The sequence below is a fragment of the Vigna radiata genome, chromosome 2, assembly GCF_000741045.1.
Source record: "Vigna radiata var. radiata cultivar VC1973A chromosome 2, Vradiata_ver6, whole genome shotgun sequence".
Taxonomy (NCBI): Eukaryota; Viridiplantae; Streptophyta; class Magnoliopsida; order Fabales; family Fabaceae; genus Vigna; species Vigna radiata.
This window is the reverse complement of record NC_028352.1, coordinates 22,941,371-22,965,954: the sequence shown is the minus strand read 5'-3', so window position 1 is coordinate 22,965,954 and position 24,584 is coordinate 22,941,371. Positions and strand designations below refer to the sequence as shown.

At 29.7% G+C, this 24,584-nt stretch overlaps 2 protein-coding genes across 3 annotated transcripts; both read left to right on the top strand.

The window, feature by feature from the left end:
• Nucleotides 1-1,674: 1,674 nt before the first annotated feature.
• LOC106753447 (nitrate regulatory gene2 protein) lies at nucleotides 1,675-5,309 on the top strand. 2 transcript variants are annotated; one of them, XM_022778850.1, is made up of 5 exons: nucleotides 1,675-2,994; nucleotides 3,140-3,215; nucleotides 3,639-3,844; nucleotides 4,212-4,435; nucleotides 4,543-5,309. In XM_022778850.1, the coding sequence occupies exons 1-5, from the start codon at nucleotides 2,212-2,214 to the stop codon at nucleotides 5,213-5,215; spliced, it is 1,962 nt and encodes a 653-aa protein (XP_022634571.1). In that variant the 5' UTR covers nucleotides 1,675-2,211; the 3' UTR covers nucleotides 5,216-5,309. The 2 variants fall into 2 exon arrangements, with proteins under 2 accessions (XP_022634571.1, XP_014490743.2); XM_014635257.2 differs by having other exon boundaries at nucleotides 1,679-3,016; nucleotides 3,135-3,215.
• A 7,691-nt stretch (nucleotides 5,310-13,000) lies between these two features.
• Nucleotides 13,001-14,386, top strand: LOC106755694 (ethylene-responsive transcription factor ERF060). Its single transcript, XM_014637897.2, has one exon. The coding sequence runs from the start codon at nucleotides 13,196-13,198 to the stop codon at nucleotides 14,009-14,011; it is 816 nt and encodes a 271-aa protein (XP_014493383.1). The 5' UTR covers nucleotides 13,001-13,195; the 3' UTR covers nucleotides 14,012-14,386.
• The last annotated feature ends 10,198 nt before the right edge of the window (nucleotides 14,387-24,584 follow it).

Genomic DNA, 24,584 nt, shown 5'->3' with positions numbered 1-24,584 from the left:
TTTTAATATGCGTGTATTTGTGAAACTCGATTCTTAATTGACTATTAGTTAAAATTAAAACATATGTAATCATGAAGTCATTATCTTATAAATTTGGAAACAGTATTAACAAATTATTTAAATTTTAAATATTAATTGTATACAATTTTTTCAAATATTAATATAAAATAAATTAAAGTATAATATAATCAATTTATTAGTGATTTTTTTAATTTATGTGGAATTTTATATTCAAGTTTATTTGTTGATTAAATATTTGTAAAAAATGGAAATAAATTAATTATGTGAAATTATGCTAAAATAAGTAGTATATACTCAAATTAAGAATGTATGTCACAAGAGGGAATTCAATTTCAACATTGTGAATAAATAAAGATAATTTATTAAAAATTTTACATAAGTTTCAAAATATTTTTATTNATTATTTAATTATAAATAAAGGAAAACTTATTTAACCTATTTCACTCTATTATAACCACTTTATTCTTGTGTGGATTCAAAATCCTAATCGCAATTGATTCGTTCAGCCCATCAAATATCTCCTCCTACCTCATTAAAACTTCTTAAAAATATATTCCATAAAAAAAAAGGGGATAATTGATTTCAAAAAAAAAAATCCAAAATTATTTATTGTATTCCAAAAAATGAATTCTAGAAGTGATAGGGTGTAGGAAAAAGAATGATAGGATGGACGGAACAATTGTCAAACCTAATTGAACATTTGGGTTGGATTGGATGATATGGCCTCACTGAAATAATCTCAGGTCTATGCAAAAAGTCTAAATTATTAAATACTTTTTTAACTTATTTGCTTATAAATCTACAACATTGATATTCTTCATTAACCTTTAATATATTAATCAATACTTTTTCTTTTATTATTACACTCTCCATTTGCATCCTTTTAAGCTGTATTGAAATAAGAAACACAAAAGTTTAAACCTGATTATTGATAATCATTCAAAAATAATTTTATTTTTAAANAGATATTATTTTTATTTATTAAGTATTATAAAAAATTATATTAAAAATAAACTTAAAGTTTAGCGCATACTTAATTTATGTAGTATTTTTGCTAAATCTGACCAGAAAAGGACAAGTCACATATTTATTGTTTATTGATCGAAGCAAATATTTTATTTTATTAGTTGGAATTTGCTTTCCCAACTCCAAATTGCGAAAGGGTGGCAAACACTCATGTCGAGCCNACAATCTTAAATTCTACCATTTTTTAGTTGTTTGTCTTAAAAGATAACATACAAAATTAAAATAGGATCAATAACTTCTTGTAATTGGGAATGCATGTCTCTGCATTATCTAACAATATAAGTTAAAACTGAAAACAGAGGGAGAAAATAAAAAACCTATTTAAGTTAAAGGATGAAAAACTTCAATTGTGATGTAGATTTAAAGAATAAGATTTAAAGAATAAGACAGTTTTTTCTTCTGACATCACTGTTCTCTCTAATTGGACTTTTATGGCTCCGAGTGTTCTCTCTGTAAATTGAAGGCCACAGCATTCGCCTTCTCCAGATTCTTCCCATGCTTTTTCTATGTTAATCAAGATGAACTGGAATGAATTAGCCAAAATGTAATGTAAACAATGACACACAACACGAGACATTATGCTATTATCATTATTCAATAGATATTGCACTAATAACTAGATAGATTCCTTTCACACAATACTATTAATTCTTTGTTTGTGTTAGTTACTTCGCCGCCCTTTTCATATCTGCACTTTTCTCCACTCTGCCTCTCCAAAATCTTTGTAGCCTTCAGCTTTTTCTTTTTGGGTGTGTAATAATTTGGACTTTTGGAGCATTTGATCTCTTAACCCACTCACTCCTTCTTTCTCCTTCACTTCTAAACAAAGTTAAACTGTTACTCCTCTGCTTTTGTCTCATCCCACTAAAAAATCAACCCAAAATTTTATTTTATAATAATACGTACATCATCAACATTTGCCTTTGTTTTCGCTACCTGGGTCCAAGGTTCTTGTCTAGTCCACTTTTTCTCCCCACCAACTGGATTTGAAGGAGAGTTCTTCCCGCTGCAGTGACATTTTACCATTCTGTGATCTACAAACAAGGGAAGTGTTGGTCAGAACTCACAAGTAAAACAGTGTATGGTGAAGGGATTTCTGAAGTGTTTGAATCGTGCTAGATATCCCCCATTGATTGATGATACAATGGAAAATGAGTCTTTGAAATGAAAATGGGTTGTGTGAACTCCAAAACTCATAAAAATGAAGCCTTGCGTCTTTGCAAGGAACGAAAGAGGTTGATCAAGGTGGCTATTGATTCCAGACACGCTCTTGCTGCTGCACACTTATCTTACATTCAATCTCTTCGAAACATTGGCGTTGCTCTTCGACGATACGCTGAGGCAGAGATGCTGTTAGAGTCCTCCCTTTCGGTTTCAGACCACACATCATCTCTATCTACTTACCCTTCTCCATCTCCATCGGAGTCGCCATCGAACAATGAGAATCACCATCACTTGAGTTACACGAAGACAGGTGGCTGTGAAGCTGTAACTGTCATGATGAATCCCCACGCTGAAAACCTTTTGGTCGATGAAGCCTTTGAGAGTGATGCCTCTTGGGATTTCTTTGATGCTGCTGATAGTGCTAAGAGTTCTGAGTTTACGGGGCATGCTAGTCACTACAAGGATGAAGAAGAAACTGATTCGTTCTTGGATGCATCGAGAGGAAATGACTATTGCAATTTGTCTGTGGAATGTTGTAAACAAAAGGGTTGTGGAGAAATGCGGCGATCAGAGTCATCAACTGATGTGGTTATTGTTGGACGGTTGAGCTCAAAGAACAATAAGAATGTAGCTATGAACACTGAGAGGGAAGATCCTTCTGAGTTCATCAGTCACAGGGCTAAAGATTTTCTTTCTAGCGTGAAGGTTATAGAGCACCGGTTTGTTCGAGCTTCTGAATCTGGTAGGGAGGTCTCGAGGCTATTGGAGGCAAACAAATTAAAGGTTGGATTCTCTGAGCAAAAAGGTGCTTGTTACTTGCATTAAGCTTCGTTATAGCTAATAAACTTATTTACTAGTATGAATCATGCTTAATGTCTATGTTATTGCTTGCTAGACTCTAAATACTGTCCTTTTTATGTTAGGGAAGTCATCTACCACGATTTTTCTAGCGGCTTTTATCTTGGTTTGCTTCAGTGAAAATGCTATACCTGCTATTTCCCAAGGTATGTTCAAATTCAATTCTGTTCCAGCACGATTCTTTTTACAAACAAAGATTTGTGCTGATTAACTTCTTCTGAAAGGCTAATCAGTTATTAACATTGCTTAACTAATGGTTCGATTTTGTCATTTTTCTATGCAAAGTCAGTTAAAGATGTAAAATTTATGAATTTTATATTGACCTCTCAAAATGGTTCAGACCCTTCATTAAATTTACTACGTAGGCCATATCTTCCTAAATAAAATGTAAGCTAAGCCCAACATATTTGCTTGTACGACTTAATTGAGTTGGGTAATGGGTTGAGAGTTTGTTATTCTGCATTCGGTTGCTTAATTTATAAAATCAGTCTATAAATTTCAATCTAACTACGAAAGAATATTTTGAAAAAGAGAATCTGTTGGATGGACTAATATATGTCTCTGTGTAGAACCTGCACAAAAGATCATTAGTTGGAAGCGGACAGAATCTTCTCAATCAGCTTCAATCAGAAACCCTTTAGTTAAAACATCAAAGACATATATGGATGATAGCGGAAGTGACTTTATTGAAGAACCCTGCATGATTGCTGGAAGCCATTCCTGCACCCTTGAAAGATTGTATGCTTGGGAGAGAAAACTTTATGATGAAGTAAAGGTATTTCACAATCAGCAAAATCCGCTTGACATCACATGATATCCTAAGTGCTATTTTACACTGCAATCTTCTATGTTTCCCTTTTATTGAAAAGGTTTTCGAGAAGCATTAGATATAACTGTTATTAACAATTAGGTGGTGGAAAGAAAGGAGTGTATTTGCAAGTACAGTTAATGATTCTAGAATGTTCTGATAATCTTATCTTGTTCTGTTCCTAGAATAAGCAGCTAGGTCTAGATGTCTGAATAACATTAACATTTTGTCTAGTCGCTCATTATATGGTTAAATGTATTGCACATCCAATTATTTTTTGTTTATGTTCCTTGTCTTATACTTTTGACTAAAGTGGCAATGGCGTTGTTTGTAGGCAGGTGAATTCATAAGGAAGAAGTTTGATCGAAAATGTGATCAGCTAAGGCATCAATTTGCAAAAGATGAAAGCAGTAGAGTGATTGACAAAACACGATCCATTGTGAAGGATCTGCATTCTCGGATAATTGTAGCTATCTATTCTGCTGATTTAATATCTAAACGAATTGAGATGATAAGAGATGAAGAATTGTTCCCACAACTTTTGGAACTTACTCAAGGGTAAGTCACAATTTTTTGATTTCTAAGTATGTGCTGATGAACCTGAATCTTTACCAGCCTTGATAATCGAGTGTTAATGTGTACTAATGGAAATGTTGGCAAAGCAGGTTGATGAGGATGTGGAAGGCTATGCTTGAATGCCATCATGCACAATACATTACTATGTCATTGGCTTATCATTCAAGGAGTTCAATGAGGAGCTTGGAAGGAGATACACGAAGAGAGATAATGGGTGAGCTACTAAAAGAGCTTGAGTGCTTTGGTTTAAGCTTGTCTAACTGGATCAATAGCCACACTTCATACATTGAATCTCTCAATGGATGGCTACAAAACTGCATACTAGAACCAAGGGAACGTTCCAAGAACAGAAAGCCATTCTCTCCTCGTCGTGCTGTGGCCCCACCAATATTTGTTCTCTCCCGAGATTGGTGTGCTGGGATTAACGCTTTGCCCTATCAGGAACTAAGTCAAGCAGTAAAGTACTTTGTATCTAATCTTCATCGCACGATAGAGCAGCAAGATAAAGAGCTCCATGAAAAATATATTTCAGTTGTTGCAAGCACTAGTGGAGAAACCAAGAGCAAAAGTAATGATGAGGGTGAAGATGACTCTTCACGTTTGTGTTACATACATGAAAGTTTAACCAAGCTTGTTCATCAACTCACTAAATTTTCTGAGGCATCATTGAAGGTGTACGAGGATATCAGACAAAAAGTTGAAGCAGCTCAAACTGCGTATCACAGTAGTAAGTCCAACAGGACTGGCAAAATTCAATCCTAAAATAGAAGACAGAACGAGGAACTTGTTTGTTGTGTTGGTCTTGGTAATTTATATCAGTTCTTCTTTCACATGCAGCTAGTATTAGCTTCATAAATTATTTAGCTTGACAAATGATCCTATATTTCTTGATCCATATATAAAAAATAATGAAGGTAAAACTGAAGTACTGAACTATTATTACGTAAGTTCCGAGAATAAAAACTATCATGTTTCACAAGCTAATTTCTTCATAGCTGAAGCTAAAGTTCATTTAGCTTCGATCTTGGGAACCATACGTGATAAAAACTGTGTGACTTGATGTTGATGAATATTATTTAAATCGTACACGCCGCTTGTACTCGTATTTTGAACACCCCACGCAACTCTTAAATGAATTTAAGCCCATTGTCACATCAAGCATCATGCGGCACAATGACAAAAATAATTCAAAGGAACAAATGTAGGACAAATGTAGACTCCACTTTATTTTGGAATGAGATGAGTAACACAAGAAAGGAAGAGATATGAAAAGATAAAAAAGAAAGATGGAATGGGAAGAAAAATAGAAAGAATAAAAAATAGAGAAATATTACTTTTACACGCTTAGGTGGATTCACATTCAAATTACACGTCATATGACTGTGTGATCCCAATCAAACAGGAATGTTGCAAAAAGAAGATTGTGATAATACGTGAGTGTGCAAGATCGGTCAGCACCAACATACCAACAAAGCTTCATAACGTGCATGACTATTCGCTCAACTTTTCCACCACTGATTTCCAATTCCATTTCGATCTTTCCAACACACATCTCTAGCTTGAGTTAGTTACTTTTTCTTATTTTTATCCAATGTAACTCATACGAGGTCAACCAATCATTTAAAGGATTAACACTACTATTTATTCAAAAATTTAAGATAATTAGTTAATGAGTCTTTCATCTTTATATAATATTTTACTTTCTTATTTTTATCTATTATGAGGCTTAAACTCATATTTAGATTCTCAACCAACTCTTCTACCGTAAATCTCCAACTTCAACTCGGTCCTTCCACCATATATCTCTAACTCCAACTCAGCCTTTTCAACACAGATTTCCAGCTCTAACTTATCCTTCCACCACTATAATCTCTTGCAACACCATTAAACAAGAAATCAATGAATTGCAACTGAAATTAGTTCCACCGTGACAGGAATCAATTACAAGCTATTATGAATAGTATTTTTATCCTCAAACGAACACAACATTAAGCCTGTGTTCACTTGCGAAGAATTAACTATTCACGAACAATGGAATACGTAGATTTAGAAAATATTTCATGTTCGCTTTAAAAGAATTGCGAGTAATTGAGAGGAAGGATTTGCGGGATTAACTGTTTTTTTCCATCATCGGTGCTTTGCAAAGATTTAAGATGATTTGTAATAAAATGTCCTTTATAACCCTTGCACTTACAATTATGAAAATATATTTTATTATCACTGAAAGTATTTCATCTTCAATAAAGGAAGCAAAAATAATAACTAATAATAATAATAACTAATAATAATGATAATAATTAATAATAAAGATAATGATTAATAATAGTAATAATAATTAATAATAATCATAATAATGATTTTTTTTCTCTTTATAATAATAATATTATTAATAGTAATAATAATTAATAATAATCATAATAATGATTTTTTTTCTCTTTATAATAATAATATTATTAATAGTAATAATAATTAATAATAATAGTTATTACTATTATTATTATTATTTCAATTTACTAAATTACCATTTTTTTTATATTTTAAAAATTAATTTTTATTTTTTTTCTCCATATAAACATTTTTACAATTAAATATAATATTAAAAATTATCATTTTATATTACTTTAATATCTAGGGACATTTTATTAATCTTCAATTTCTACCAATTAAATAAATATTTTAAAACTGTCATATCAATCAAATCCTATACTAATTCTCACAAACTTTACCCTCAAATCTATTCTCAATTACCCACAAATCCATTCAAAATAACAACAAAAAAAATTACTCTCAAATCCATTCAAATCATCTCTCCTAAATCATATGTTCTAAATCATCTCAAAATATCAGTCTAATCAAATATTTTGCAATTCAAAAATATTACCAATAACCATTGACCAGGGTCAATTTATCTGATCCAACCACATTTGACTGATTATTTTAAACCAGACTATTCTTAGTTATAAAATTACATTATTTTCTTTCTTCCAATATTATGAGATTCGTACATTTTAAAATAATAGTAAAATAAAAATACTAACTATATAAAAATGTATAAGCATGTGAAAGTACTTATGTTTAAAAAATAAACTAATAAATGAAAAAAGAAAAAAGAATATATATATATATATATATATATATATATATATATATATATATATATATATATATATGGATATAAATATTTTACGTGTAGGTGTCTCATCTTTGATTAGTTCTGGTATGGTTGTTCTGTCATGACTACCGAGACCCAGATTCTCTCTCTTCATACACTACTGTTTCGTGGAAATACTCATTTAATTTGGTTAGCTAGATACTAAAAATGAAATATATAATATGAACATAAATCAATAAAATTAAGATATAGATTGTTTTGAGAACTTACATTTTATTGTATGACACTTATGAACTGATAGTTATAAGATCATACCATTTTGAATTGATAATATTAATTGACAACTTTTAAATGTGGGTTATTTTGAAAAGTGAAATAAATATAAAATATTATATTCAATAAATGTAATTTACGAAACATTTAGTTGTAAACTATGTTTTTAATCTTATTTAGGTACTTCTAGTGTTGCACAATAATAAAAGAACATCTTTTGCCACTTTAAGTTATGATAATATACTATATAATTAACAAAGCATAATAAATTAATTCTTTTATGCACATTTCTACGTGTAATTTTTTCGTTACATGACTGAAATAGGCGAAGCCTCTTTTTTTTTCCGTTGACCCAAAACCAAGCATGCAAGAGATAGTGATATTATTAGTAGTTTTGTGAATTTCATGAGTTTTCGCACAATTTTTTTTAATCTTTAACTTATTTTAAGAATTAATTATTGATCTTGACTTTATCGATTCAGTATATATATATAATCATTACTTTTTCTCTCATTGTAAAAGAGATATACCTATTATTTCTCTGACTTATTTAACATCTTGTTTAGAAACTGATATCTAGTTAGAATGATATTATTAACTTTAACAACGCATTATTTTTAATAATATTGTTAAATTTCGGACGCATTTAATAATAGAATGGTAATTTTATATATATATATATATATATATATATATATATATATATATATATATATATATTTACATGAATATTAATTATGTTTAGATATATTGCAATTTAATTTGGTTAGCTTGAAATATATATTTTTATTTTGTGGATGGAAAGAACCAAACATACTTTAATAATACACATTTAAGTGTGTGGAATTCAATAAATAGTATTGTCTGTCTCTCTCTATATATAATATGTAATGTTGATAGATATAAAAGAAAAGAAATGGTTTGACATTGAAACAAACCTCTAAATGGTGGCCAATGTGATTGCGTCCAACATCAGCTTTCAGCAAATGCAAAGCTTATCATTGGCGTCAACAATATTTTTTAATTAAATAAATACTATAATTAAATACCTTCAACCATTCTCCATACATCTTAGTGTTTTGCTCCATCGTTGACCTTTATTATAAAATCTACCAAATTTGGTAGACTTCGTAAAGTCTATAGTTAGTGCTCCAACTATTGTGCACATTTATACAACTGTTTTTAAAAGACAATAATAATAATAATCTATAATTATAATAAAATTGATATATCCACACATTATGATTCCCCTCACAATAAACTAGAACTGTCAAAACGGGTAACCCGGCTCGACTCGGCCCAGTCTACCACGGGTTGGTCACTTAGTGAGTCAACTCAACCCGGTTCATTTACTAACGAACCAGAAAAATCTGAACACGGCTCGACCCACCACGGGTTAATGGGTAAACGGGTTAGTTCACTAGCCTATTTAATTAGAGTTTTTTTTAAATACAAAAAAATTACAAACTTTTTATATTCAAATTTAAACAAATATAACTCCCAAAAAATGATGTTAAACTGAAGGCAATTCAAAATAATAATAAAAAGTACAATATAATCTAAATATCATAAAAAACAAACAAAGAAAAACATAAAAAAAACCTACTTCTTGAAGAATTTTAGTGAAGAAATGAGAGTGATAACACCATAAATGAGAATAAATGACAGCAAGTTCCGTGAGAGTGATTTGTGAGAGTTTGTTTTTTGGTATACACAGTGAGTGAGTAGCATTTTATTTTGTAGGGTTTCATAAATAAAATAATAAATTAAAAAAATAAAATTAGGTAGGTGGGTTGACGGGCCAACTCGGCCTACTACGAGTTTAACCCGTATGAGCCGAGTTTAAATGAGTTAGGTTGAAATCTGACCCGTATAAAAAAATACAAATTTTTCAAACCCAATTCGACCCGAACCCGTAGTGAACCGGGTTGACTCGCGGATTGTGACCTATTTTAACGACTCTACATTAAACAACTTATATATATTTTTTACATTATTAAGAAACCAAGTAATACAATGGAAATTAGACAATGAAGAATGAAATATAAAAAAAAAAGGCAGTTTAAAGCTATTTTTAGAATAATTTGATTTGTCTTCTCTATAATAGCTACTGTTTCCTAATTCATATGTTGTCAATTAGGTTTTATAGTGTAACCAATGTAAGACATTTTTGTAGCACATTTAGTTAGAAAACGAGAAGCACTCGGCATGATTCTGTGACTTGCATCTTACGCAACTTCTGGCACACCCACACTGCTTTCAACGTTGATCCGTTCAACTTAAGGTTAGACTTCATTTATTTAAATTATGCCCATTATTTTCTTCTTCGTCTCATCTCATCCATCACAAAAACAAAAATATATTCATCTTATCAATTTCAACGCTCTTCCAACTTATAATCACTTCACTTTATAGTTAAATAATAAGCAACTTATTAATTGGGTAAATATTATTTTATGTTAATATCCAACACACATCACTGCAACTAAGGTTTTTCTCTACGGTTATTTTGAATGTAAAAGTATACTTCAAAATCTGTAATATATTACGTGTAATAAAAAAACAAACATCTTATACTATGATTATAAAATATAATATACCTTATTGATAAAGATAAAATCAACTGAAATTGAAATCTTATTTATAAATCAATATTGTAAATTGAATTAAACTCAAAATTAACTTGTTAACATTTATATCAAAGTTATGATTTAGAATATATATCAGTTATCAGTTTTTTTTTCTTTTGTTTGATCAATAAAGTCTTCTTTCCAATGATTCCATTATTATTCTTTGCACATTACTTCTTTTGATTGAATTGTATTTGAAATCCAAAATCCAACACCAAAACGATTAAGATCTAGAAACGGACATTCATAATTATCAATGTTTTAAATTTTTTTTTTTTTATATTAGATCAATTGCTTCAAACCTATCTAATATATATTCAACATATTACATTGGGATATATTTAAATTGGATGTCGAACCGATTTAATAAGTGTTCCATAATCGATCTAAAATTTATTTTACATTAATAGTTATGCAAATTTTACTTTAAAAACCGGTATTATGAAATTGAATTTCATTTAAAATATGCTTTTTAATATTACGTATTCTTAAAAACTACAAAGTAGACTTAATAATTAAAATACCTAACATAGTCACTCTCATTGTAGGTCTTAACAGAAATAGTGGTTAAGATTAAATTCACCAGTAGACTTTAATTTATGTGATTTGTTTAATATTTAATGTTTGTTGGAGATGCAATGAAACAATCAATCAAATACAATGACAGTATAATGATTTTTTTTGTAATGGCAAGGATACTTTCGTTGTGGCGACTCTAGTGGTACACCATAATATATCACTACGAATTACGTATTTCCAGTTCAAATGAAACTTTTCATGTTTTCTTACAGATAATAATAATTAAATTAAAATAATTATAAAGATCAGAGTGTGCATAATTTAATTCAGAGAAATAAATTATGAGTGTATTTGTATGATTAAAATTTGGAGTGGATGTTTTGCAACAAAAACACTAAAAATAATTTGATTTAATTTTTAAATCATCGAGATAACGCAAGTTTTAAAAGAATTATAAAAATAAATAAGTCCTCTCAATTTAATTAAGAATTCATTATGAAAAAATCGTGTCTTGACACGATTTTGAGTTATACAAAACTGACTTGATTTTAATTTATATTACAATATACTAAGTTGAATTAAGTTAACATAAATTTATTTAAAATTTCAAAAATAAATATAACATTAGAATTATAGTAAACTGTCATAATTTATACTAAAATCATATTAAATTAACACTATTTTAATTAAAATTTAAAAAATATTATAATGTATAAAATTCCTATCAAATTGACGGCACTTCTTCACCTTAAAATTCTACCAAACTCTTGTCAATTTTTGCAATTTTTTAAAATCTTGCATTGTTTCATAATTAAAAAAAAGAAAATTATATCTTTGGCCGTGTTTGTGAGAACGGATTGATTTAATAATAATAATAATAATAAATTGGGTTTTCTATGTGTGGCGCCGCATATGGCGGTTCCTTGTCCCTTTATCTCCACTGTCTATTCAGCAGCACCACCCTGTGTGGTATGGGCCACATCATAATCAAGCTTCAATACTTCAATAATAATAGATAAATAAATAAATAAATAGCAGTGTAACGTATTATCCCATCTTTTCACCACCTTGTATTCTAGTATTGAAATCCATTATTTATAAAGAAATTATGATTTTTTTATCATAAATTAAAACTGGTTACTGTTTTAAAATAAAACAAGTTAACTACAGTATATTGTTTCAAAATAAGTATTTTTAAAATACAATTTAAATATCTATATATCAGTTAAAATTAATTATATTTCACGTAGTTGTTGAATTATTTTTTTCTTCACACAGATGGAGAGCTAAGGTGTAACGTCTTATACTTTGAATAAAATCGTGATTGATGACAAATAGTAACAAATAAGAATAATAATATTGTGATACCAAAAAATTTTAGTATCGATAATGACAAAAATGATAATATTAATAAAGTGATAATGTGGTGAAATGAAGACAAAATTTTAAATAAATATAATAGGAGTAGTCGTGATTGATATAGCAATCCTAGTATGATGATGTTCTAAGGAGTTTTAGTTATTAAAATACGATCATGGTTTTAAGGATGATGGTGGTAAAATAAATAATAATAATAATAATAAGGATAAAAATGGTATAATAATTTTGATTTTCATTTGTAGTTATAAAGAAAAAAAAAAGTAGGGTGGAGATAGAAAATGTAAACATTTTGGATAGGGCCAATCCCATTAGAGAGTAGAAAGGACAAAAACCCTAATAAATAAATACTAAAAGTTGACATTTCGAGGGTGGTACATACCACATGTTTCAGCTAACCTTAGACCAATTATACAGGGCCACGTGTAAAGCAGCGCTATTCGGTGGAGGTGATATGTGTCCATGGTCATGTGATGCTGTGGACACGTGGTAGTATTCCATAGGATGAGCATCATCGCAGAAAGGAATCATTGAAGTTGACGATGGAAGTAATTAACCCTTAATTAAAGAAGAAAAGAACGTGATTAGATTATATTAGCTGTGGGCGCCAACGATACTATATATAAACCCACAAAAGAGTCATGAAAGCGCAAGAGTGGAAGTAGCAGTGAGATCACCCCAAAATCCGAGTGATCCAAAGCTTCTTTATTTTCATTTTGTTTTTAAGAAAGCAAAGCAACATCTCCTGTTCTCTTGTTTTGGAATTGAGACAGGTTCTTCTCTTCCTCTGCATTTTTCACTTGTTTCATATTATCTTGTCTATTACAGAGCATGACAACAGTTATGGATATGTACAATGATCAAGAGCTGATGAAAGCACTTGAACCTTTTATGAAAACCGATTCCTCCATAACTTACCCTTCCTTATCTTCTCCAAACTATGACCAAAAGCCTCTAATAAATCAAGCCAGTTCCATCAAACTCAACCAACTCACCCCATCTCAAACGTTCCAGATTCAAGCCCAAATCCAGGTTACACGCGCCCAGTTTCTTAGCCCAAAGCCCGTTCCCATGAAGCAAGTGAGTGGTCGTGTTCTTTCCAAGCCCACAAAGCTTTACCGTGGGGTCAGGCAGAGACACTGGGGCAAGTGGGTGGCTGAGATCAGACTCCCCAAGAATCGCACTCGTCTCTGGCTTGGTACATTCGAAACCGCTGAAGAAGCTGCTTTAGCATACGACAACGCAGCGTTTAAGCTCAGAGGAGAAAACGCCAGACTCAACTTCCCTCATCTACGTCACCATGGACCAAGCGTCTATGGTGAGCTCGGGACCTACAAGCCTCTCCCCTCTGCAGTGGAAGCCAAGCTCGAAGCCATTTGTCAAAGCTTGGCCATCACTACACACAAGGAAGAAACAGCAACAACATCGGAGTTTGAGGATGTTAAGGTGGGGATTCAAACAACATCCTCGCCCTTGTCGGATGAATGTTCTTCCTCCTCTTCTTCTGCTGGTTCCTCTTCACCCGAATCCGATATCACTTTCTTGGATTTCTCGGATTCTTGTGAAGCAATGGACAATCTTGGGTTGGACTTGGAGAAGTACCCTTCTGTGGAGATTGATTGGGCAGCTTTATCCGAGTCATCATGAACAAATTAATCAGTTACCACCGTTCTCCTGTTGAATATTGGATTAGGCTTTCCGTGCTTTTGTATTTAGTTTTTTTTTTTTTTTTTTTTTTATTTTTTATGCGCATCTTGGGCAGCACTGCAATCAAACTTTTAACTGTTGCAGTTGCTTTACCGAGTCAGGTTGCAGACTTTAGTGCAGATAGGTGAGTCACAGTGGTTATGGTTTCCTTGGTCTGCTGGTGTTTTTTTATTCCTTGCGTGACCAGGGGAGCTTCTACTTGTGTTGTGTACTTGTTTGTTCTTCCAATGTAATTTAAGTAGTAATACAAGCTTTGGAAGTTATTGTAAAGTAACGATTTAAATAACTTAGTTTTTTTCCCCTCTATTCACTAAATCAGAGAATATGTCCGTGGCTGTAGTTTATCTGCATTTAAAATATACTGTCAAAAATTACAGCTAAATGCGGCTAATTTCACTTACGATATACAGTTAAAAGTATCTTCAAAAACCTTGAATGTTTCTTATGGTATTGTTTCAATGTGGAGAAAGTTAATGTACTTGAATTCGAAGATAGTGTGAAGAAGACTCAAAAAAAGATATAACCTTGGGTTTGTGGAGCTAACAGTAATGATAGTTAATAAGAATATCTGGAGAAATGAAGAAGATGCGCATAACCTTTTTCTGCCTTTGTGATCTGCGATTTTGGCTTTTGGGATTGTTGTTGTTAACTTTAGGTGTAATTGTTTGTATAAACATTTTGATTATAGTAGAAAAAGAATGTGAACGAGATCTGAAGTTGCAACTGAAAGATAATAACGATTGATTTCGTGAGGAAGGAATAAAGCTAATCCTCCGCGTTCCTCATTTAGTACTTTACAACCTTTAATTGTGCGGCTTTGCGGCAACATAAAACAAAAGGTAAATAATAATCAATTTAAATAAAATAATAATAATAATAACCCGGAAATTTTTATAACTATGTTTTAATGTTTTAATCCCTATAAATTGGCCGGATAAATGTTTTTTTATGAAAAATTTCTTTTAACAATACTTTTTTAACAACTTTTGACAACGCATACGTGACAGCTTATGATTGGTTCGTTTTAAATATTTTTTAAACATAAATTTAAATAAACCAATAAAATAATGACACGTGTCCCGTTGTAAAAAAAATTGTCAAAAAATATTGTCAAAATATCATTATCCTTTCTTTATATATACCCTTATCTAAATTAAGAGTTCTTCCACACAAAATATCATGTAATGTAAAGATAATACAGCAATTTTTAAAGATAATAGAATTTGATAATGTTAATGTAAATTTGGACATGATAATATTAATGTATTTATGGTAATAATGATAGATTTAATTAAATTTAAAATATTTATAGCTATAATTTAAAATAACTCTGACCATGTACAATTCTATGATTAAGATAAACACAAGTCCCACTCTTCCCATTTTTTATACTTTGAATTTATATTTAACATGCCATCCTGTAATTTGTAAAAAAGGTTACCCCTCAAACATATAAACACTCTTTTTATTTTTATTTGTATTCTTTTCTTTGTAATTGCTCAACTCATAATTTATCCTTATGCTTGCTTTATTTAAATTCCAGCATTTTTTTCTTTCAAAGAAGACATCGACAATTAAAAATATCTTTATATTGTGATTTTTTTAAAAATATTTAAAATGTAAAATATAATTACATTTCAAATGGTTCATAATTAGAAGTTTTATTTACATAAAATGTATTTATTTTGTACGTCTAAAATATTACATACAATATTTAATTTGAAGGTACGACCATTTACAACAATGGTGTGGATGATTTTGGATTTGTTTAACACGTTGACAAATCTCCGTAAATCCGATAATGAAGCTAGTGTCTTGAAGAACTGTTAGGAAAATTGAGAAATTATATTCCAAAGAATAAATTGTAAGAAAATAAAAAAAATTGAATAAGTCGGACTTAGAAAACAGGATTTTATTTTGAAGTGGTATTTTATAAATATAATTACATTTAAGTTGTGTTTTTAGATATAATTTACTTATTTTTGTAAATTTTAAATGTTTTTTTATTTTAATATTTTCATAAAGAAAGATTTGCACATGTAACGAGAAATTTTCGTAATATGTAATTACATTTTGTATGAGCTTAAATATCCAGAGAAACCAAGTTCATTTAATTCGGTTTTCACCACTCCTGTTTAATGTTATATATATATATTAAAAAAATCATATTATATATTTCAATTCTTTTGATTTGTTTGTAATTAAAGTTTATTCAACTTGATAACCTGTTACAAGTTAGAGCAAGTCATCGAATTCAGAATAATGGGTAATCCAGTTTGATTTCACATTCTGACCCAATAAATAGCCTGAAAAGTTGGGTTTTCTTGAAGAGAGATTGAAAAGGGGCGTTACTTCCTGCACCTCCCCATTTACTCCCTGTACCTCCCCTTTCCTTTTCTGCCCCTCATTCTATATTTTTTATTCCAAATTTATCCTTTCAATTTTAAGGTTAGAATTCACTCCCGTATACAATATGAAAATTTTTAAACGAATATAGAGATCCGTTTACGGATGTCATCATCCGTTTATAAGTAAAATGGATATCAAAATTTTAAAATGTACAATTCCAAGTTTGGCATACATAAATATATACAATGCATTGTTTATATTCCATTAATGGCAGCGTTCTGTTTCTTCACCACCATTAAATATATACAGTTAACACCTTGGTTTCTTCCTCACCTTCCCAGTTACAGGGGTGTTCATATGGCATATTAAAAAAGTATCAAATATTAATTACCATTTCATATCTTTCAATTTTTTTTATTCATTTCCAATCATACTTTCACGTTCAAATAAAATCAAACCCCAATTTCTAAGTGAGAAATTCAAATCTCTTTACCATAAATTTTTAGTTGAAGGGCAAGTGTCCACCCACTGTTAAAAACTTTAAAATAGAGAGAGAATATATTAATGATGGAAGAGGAAGCACCACATATACTAGTATTCCAAAATCTATTACATTTATTTATTACATTTCCCATAGTGCAGGAGAGGTAAGTGGATTTTAATTTCACTCGTTTGTAATTCCAATGCAGTGAAACTAATAACTATATTATAAAAATAAAAAAATTAAATTAAATTAAATTGTGATATATACTAACATGAGGGTATAAATAAATAAATAAAGCATAAGTGGGTGTCTCACCATACACAACACTTTTTCTTTTGCATATCCTCTGTTCTAATGCCATTTATATACAAGAAAAAAAAATCAAAACTTTTTCAAAAGACAATCTTTTTCATTCTATGAAACACAGGAAGAGACAACCTTTCGCCGGAGAGTGGCTCTCTGGGTTAGGAAACCGATGCTTCTACACGGTCCACAGCCGCAAAATCAAACGCTGAAACAACNTACACGTCATCATCATCTTCTAGGAGAATGCAGTTCAGAAAGCTAGCTGGTTGTTATGAATCTCACATGATCATTGACCCTAGCAGGTACTACTACACATAAACACTTCAACGGATGTAGACATCCGTTGACGGATGCCCATATCTGTTTCAGATGCTTATCGTCTTCCCAAACGCACACAGCAACGACAAAGCGAGCAACAACAAACAGATGCACAGTAAATCAAAGATGATCGAGTNAAAAACGAACTCACCTTGAAGGAAGCAAAGGACAGCACTGCACCACCTAAAGCAAAGGTAAACTGTAGATGAATGTAGACGAAAGAGGCAGAGAAAAATAAACTGTGAATGAAGGAGGTGGGAAGAAGAGAACACGGAAACGAGAGAAAGAGACAGATGTAAAAAATGTTTGGGGTGGGGGGTGGGCTGTGAAGAGAATAAAGGTAAATATTTAGGGTTCAGTAAATAATGTTAAAAATTAAAATATAAAAAGGGTAAAAAAGTAAAAGAAAAGGATACTTTTGTAATTAAAAAAAAGATTAGAAAAATTGGGGAGGTAGCAGAAGCAAGTGGGGAGGTGGAGAGAGTAACTCCCTTGAAAAGTTATAAAACAAGATAGGGCCCATAAACATCGATGGGCTTCCAGAAAAAAAAAACCTAAATATACTGTCCTGAGTCTGAATGCTCTCATAAAGGAGGGGAAAACAAATAATTTATATCTCGATTTTAAAATTTAAGATTTTTTATTAAAAATATTACCATTCACATCTTCAATGGACAATTTTTTCTAAAATTAGGGTCATCATATTTTTTATCCTTTATTTTATTCCTAAAATTCAATTTAATCTTTTATTTTTTAAATTTAATTTTCATCATTTTTCTTATATTGAGTCAAATTTGTACTTTTAAAGTATTTATTGCTATATATTTTATTTTTAAGATAGGAATTTGAAACATTTTAATATTGATTCAAAGCATGAAACTTGTTTTATGGGGTTTCTTACATTAAAGCTATGGAAACTAACTCCCGATGATCGAACAGAAAACGATGATAAATGTGATTAATGTGAAAATTGAGTTCCACAAAACACCAAAAAGAATATGATATTCATTTTTTCGGTTTTCTTCTCAGGACTCAACTTTCACCTGTTCACCATCTTTATGATTATTTTTAGCATCAGTGGTATGTTTTATAGCTTTTCCTGTATATGAACCCAATAGAGTAAGTTTCACATACTGAATCGCTAGAAAAATTATACAAAATATTTATAATAAAATCGATCCAAATTATAATAATATGAACCAAATTAATTTTTTATAAAAAAAAATTACACAACATAATAAATTTAATTTAATTTAATTTAAATGTACTTTTGAATATTGATTGAAAGATATTTGGAAAGTACTATTTTTCTTTACGAATTTATACTTCTCTATAAATTTTATCTAATATGTTATTAGGAAGGGTGTTGCTAGAATTAGCTATGTGCCAAAGTGGGTCACAGTGTCCTTAGTTGAAATTTTTAACTCTTTAATTCATTTTGACATCTAATTTGACAGATTGGTGGGTTAAAAAGATGAATTAGATTGAACTAATTAATTGACCTATTTTTTATTTTATTTTTTTAAATAGTAACTTTTTTATATTATATTACTTGAAATATATAAATATAGAATATTATTATTATTTAAAAATTAATCTTTACAAATTAAGTTCTAATTTTTAAAAATAATACATACTTTACCATATAAATATAATAATTATTTTAATTTAGTTAATTATTAGTTAATCAATTAAAAAATTTATATATATATATATATATATATATATATATATATATATATATATATATATATATATATATATATATATATATATATATATATATATATATAAGGGATCGAATTAACAGTCTTACGAACCTAACTAGAATTATTGTTTTTGTATAGTTGATTTACATGTATTGTGTGTTTGTTTTCACTTATATTATTTTGTTTTATATTATATATTTGGTGTTGATTCCCTTTCTCCCTGAATTATTTTGTCGTGGCATAGGGGATACCATTATTCTTGATGTGTGTTTGGCATGATTCGCCATGACTGCACTTATGCTGAGCATATATATAGGTTTATACATAGCCTTCAGTCTCAAGTAGATTCCATGCATGAATGCTGCTTTCAATACAATTATCTTTCTCAAAGTCTTTAGGTTTATGACGCTGGTGAAAGAAAACAACACCAATCAAACCATTCTTACATGGTTTTCAGAGCACTGTGTTTTGTACTATTTTATTCCCACTGTAAAACGATTGAACAAGATAGGGAGACAATGATGTTATCACCTACACCTGAAATTGGCATTGATGCAAGTTCTTGATTAGGACAAATCCAACCTCTCTTATTCTCATTCCCAACTCAATTTTCACCATTCTTTTTACTTCAACCTCCATTTTACCAACTCAAAACCATGCTAGTTTTAGACTCTTAGACTTTTTTTCAAAATGCTTGGATTTCGTTGCACTTCTAAAGCTTAATACGTCAATCCGAACCAACATGCATGGCTGCCCATAAGGATATTTTTTGTGGTTTCGGAATTCATTTTTGGCTTATTACTCATATTCCAACCACTTCTGAAAAAAAAGACACTAAGAATTTATGGAATAATGGACCACTAGTGTACATCTATGTCTGAAAAAAAAGAGAATATATATATATAAGATTTTGAAAACTCATTATTCAGTCTGAAAAATCTTACATAAATTGTCACATTTTTTAGTCGTGCTTATATAAGAAAACATGTATAAAGTTCATAGAATAATGAGTTTCATGGAAGTAATGATGTAGAAGAAGATGAGGATGAGCACTATCATTGTGTTATTGACATATAAATTAAATCAAAGATAAACACGTGAGTTTTCAGTGTACAATAAAATAAAGTCCCGAATTAAAATATTTAAAATCACAAGTGTTGATTAAATTTTTAAACTTTTTAACCTCTTAGTTTATAAAAATATAGCGATTTAAGTCCCCAGAATGGCCATATATACAATATTCTCTTTCAAATTCCTAAAAAGTTGTGATTGTTTTTTTGTATCTTTCCTCTTATATAGGTAATCATCCTAGTTGGATTAACGACATGCAGAGTCATGTTAAGAAAGAAAAAAGTAGTTTTAAATTACTTTAATGTAAAGAAGAATGGTATCAGAGAAAAAGAAGATCAACTCTATTGATATATTTATTTCGAATAACTAGTTACTTACTTTATTTAAAAACATATTATACATATAAATTACAAAAGTTAAGAATCTCATCGTACATAATATATATGACTAGATAACGCTCTAAAAAAAAAAAATTCAACATTACATTTTAATTGAATCGACGTTTAAAAAGGTTAGGATGTTGGTATAGTTATATAATATTTTATTTTCTTTCACTTATATATTTTTTATCTCTCCTTTTTGTTATATTACGTAATCAAACATATCTTTAAATTCTCCCTTTTCTTTTGCTATGTATCGTTGATTGTGGGTATATATCAAGCAATATTTTTCTATTTTAATGGCGATAGTAATGTTAGCCCTGTATGAGTCCATCATGCCGACCTGGAGCTTAGTAAGAAGTGTCTCTTTTCCGTCATATCTGCAACTGTTGAGTTGGAAAATGTTTCAAAAATGGTTTAAAAATAATTTGAGATATATATATTCAGTGATAAATAAAAGCAAAGATAAAGTAAGGGATGTTTTTTAATCTCTTATCCAACATGATCCATATGCAAGCTTTTTGCAATAAAAATTGGGAAAAGCCTCGTCACCCGTTGTAGCTTATGTCAAAAGAAGTAAAACATAACCAAGAAACCAATCATGTGCCAAATGTACGTACAAAATGAAGTTACGTTCCATCAACCCTAAGAACGAGTAAATTATGCCTCTCTTATAGTGTAGACAAATATCGAACCTTTTTTTTTTTTCTGGATAATAATATTTTAATAACTTTTTTTTAATATTTTTTTATAACAGAACATGTGTTATCATTTCATTGGTCTGTTTGAATTTATTCTAAAAAAATATCTGAAACGGATCAATCACAAACTGTCACGTATGCGTTTTAAAAAAATTGTCAAAAAAGAGTTGTTAAAGAGACTTTTTCCGTTTTCTCTAATGCTCTTTTTCAGATAAAGCAGCTCATTCATGATATCACTTCACTGCTTCTCATCAAAATCTACTTATTATTAATTCCGCCATTACTGAAAAAAAAAATGTTCAACTCATATCCATGGAAATGGAATGCATATGGAGGGATAAGAATTCAGCTTTAAAATGAAAGGCAGTGAGGATAAATTATATAATCCAGTTATTTTAAATCAATGACGTCTTTGGATATCGCTTGAAAAAGTGCAAACTATTGTCCGAATTGATCCATATAGTGTTTTGAACTTTTCATGTTATCATTATTTTAGAATCGAGTTATTAAAGATATTCCATGTTGCAGCCACTTTTTTTCTAGCAAGTAATATCTTCCGATTCAATTTCAAAACACATTCATGCGATTTCCAGTCATTGTTAGGATAATCTCCTTCATTTCTAATTTGTCTCCGGTTTTGTCATCTTTTTCTTTCCCTTTTTTTTTACCTTATTTATTATTACAAGTCATTTTTCTCCCTTAATTAATTTATTACATGCATGCTTATTTCTCATTTGGGTCAAACGTTGTTTTGAACCTCTGCAAATGTAAAGCAAACCAACTGTTTCAGCCATCGACAACCAACCGCTAAAACAACTCAATCCACAAGTTTGCTGCTAGTCATAATCATGATCATATCATAATCAGATATGTATATAGATGCATAGTAAGGTTGAAAAGTGTCCTTATAAGAAAATTGCGATCACCTTTTCCCACTTTTCTCTATGCTAGCGTATCAAAGCTCTGTAGTTTTTATTCATATAGCAGGATTCTCTTCCTCCATATTTCAAATTATTAAAGCACTTGAAAAAGAGTTAAGAAGGATAAACCATAAAAATTAACGGAAGATATGGAGACAAAAAGGAGATTAGGCATCACATGATGACTAGATGTTACATTAAAATGAAAAAGAGATTGGAGGAATGTTTTTCTCGGATTGGGAAAAGCAGAGAGAGATATAACGAAAAATGATAAATATGATAAATGAGGGAAAAAACTTTGTTTATTACCTCACTTTTTGACAGTAATAAATAATAAAAATTCCATTTTAATTGTTTTTGGAAAGCAAGAAAATATTTAGTAGGATATCATGTCCAGTTTTTTTTGTTCTCAAGCACGAAGAAAACAGACACAAGTTGGTGGTTGTGACATGCATGCATGTTGTAACTGATAAACTGTAACAAATTGTTTTATTCAGACAATCAATGACTGACACATATAAGTCTCCTTTAGACCTATCTTCACATTGTTTCTCTTTGCACCATAAACAAACATTTGCCATTTTTTATCAACGGATAAAGAATACTCTAAAAATAAAAATTAATTAACAAAAATTAGTGTGGTTTCAGCATTGATGATAGAAAAATAACTATTTTCACAAAATTTATAGTGATTTAATGCTTCGATTTATCGAGCGATCCTTCTTATAAAAGAAAAGAAGAAAGAATGAAATATTATATTTATTTTATGATAAGGAAAAAGTACAATTGATATATACAATTGATATATATAATTGTTCAGAGTAATATAAAAAAAATATAAGTATAAAAATATATGACCATAAATGCACAGATATGAACAGAGAATAAAATAATTCCAATATCTTCCTCAAGCTGCAGCATATATATTCTTAATGCTCAGTTTGGACAATAAAGATTGAAATTGTGCTGGATGCAAAGTTTTAGTATGAATGTCTGCAAGTTGTTGTAACGCGTGTTGATGTGTGGGGGCAGTCAACAGTCCCTGTAAGTTGTCGGGCGTTACAGTTGTGATGAAGTAGAAATAGGCAGGAGCTTAATTACACCAGCTTGAANTTTATCCCTTATGAGATGACAATCAATTTCAATGTGCTTTGTCCTCTCATGCATGGTTGGATTCTGTGCAATTCGTATAGCAGATTGATTGTCACAAAACAGATGAACTGGTTGTGGCAGAGGCTGTTTCAAATTATGGAGCAAATACAAAAGCCATTGAATTTCACATGTTGTGAAAGCTAAGGCTTTATATTCTGCTTCAGTTGATGATCTAGATATAGTATATTGCTTCTTGGATTTCCAGCTGATTAAGGATGCACCATAGAACACATTAAAACCAGTCACAGACCTTCTAGTATCAGGGCAAGCAACCCAATCAGAATCACTAAAAGCCTTGAGAGAATGTTCTGTGTTAGAGGAAAAGAATAATCCTTGTCCTGGGATTTCAATACTCGTATTCTTTTATGAAAAATGTTATTTGAAAAATAAGTTGTAAAACTAAGAGTGTAAAATAAATTGTAAACTAGAAAAGTTTGAAATATAATGAATAATAATTTGATTGAGAGATATAGACTCGTCAGATAATGTAATATAAATTATTGAATGAATTATTATATGAATATCAAAGTTATTCTTTCATATTTTTACACTGAAGAATATATATTTTGTACACAATTAAAACTTACAGTTAAATAAATATTTATATATAAATTTTATATTATAGTTAAAATTCATACTAAATAAGTGATAAATAATTTTGTTTTTACACTTCAATAAATAAATTAAATTATAATATACAGTTTTTTAATCATCAAAGATACTATTTAAAAAAATAATTTAAATTAAATTTTGAAAAGATACACTGAAAAGGAAAAAAAAAAAAAGTGCCTTCAAATGATTGAATATTTTTGCTTGTCATAGGTAGGTGTGAAATACACCTTCTCAAAACATTTACAAAGAATATATCTAAGTAAAACAGTAAAATGAGTGAGAGCCTTGCTTTTTAAGTGAATTATAGTATAATGTATATAAAAGTTATTACTTTTTAAATGTAATTTAAATACATAGATATTACTAAAAGAAATATTAGGGACAAAACCCCAAGATAAATTATTAAAAGAATGTAAAAAAAAAATACGAATATTAAAATAAGTTTTCACAATGATTAAGTTAACTAACTTTATAAACAGTTATTAAAACATGATTCTGTCAAGAAATAATA

Coding starts and splice junctions, on each gene's coding strand:
- LOC106753447 (XM_014635257.2), top strand. CDS start 2,212: ATGAAAATGGGTTGTGTGAACTCCAAAACTCATAAAAATGAAGCCTTG. Junction 3,216..3,638: donor TATACCTGCTATTTCCCAAG/GTATGTTCAAAT, acceptor GTCTCTGTGTAG/AACCTGCACAAAAGATCATT. Junction 3,845..4,211: donor AACTTTATGATGAAGTAAAG/GTATTTCACAAT, acceptor CGTTGTTTGTAG/GCAGGTGAATTCATAAGGAA.
- LOC106755694 (XM_014637897.2), top strand. CDS start 13,196: ATGACAACAGTTATGGATATGTACAATGATCAAGAGCTGATGAAAGCA.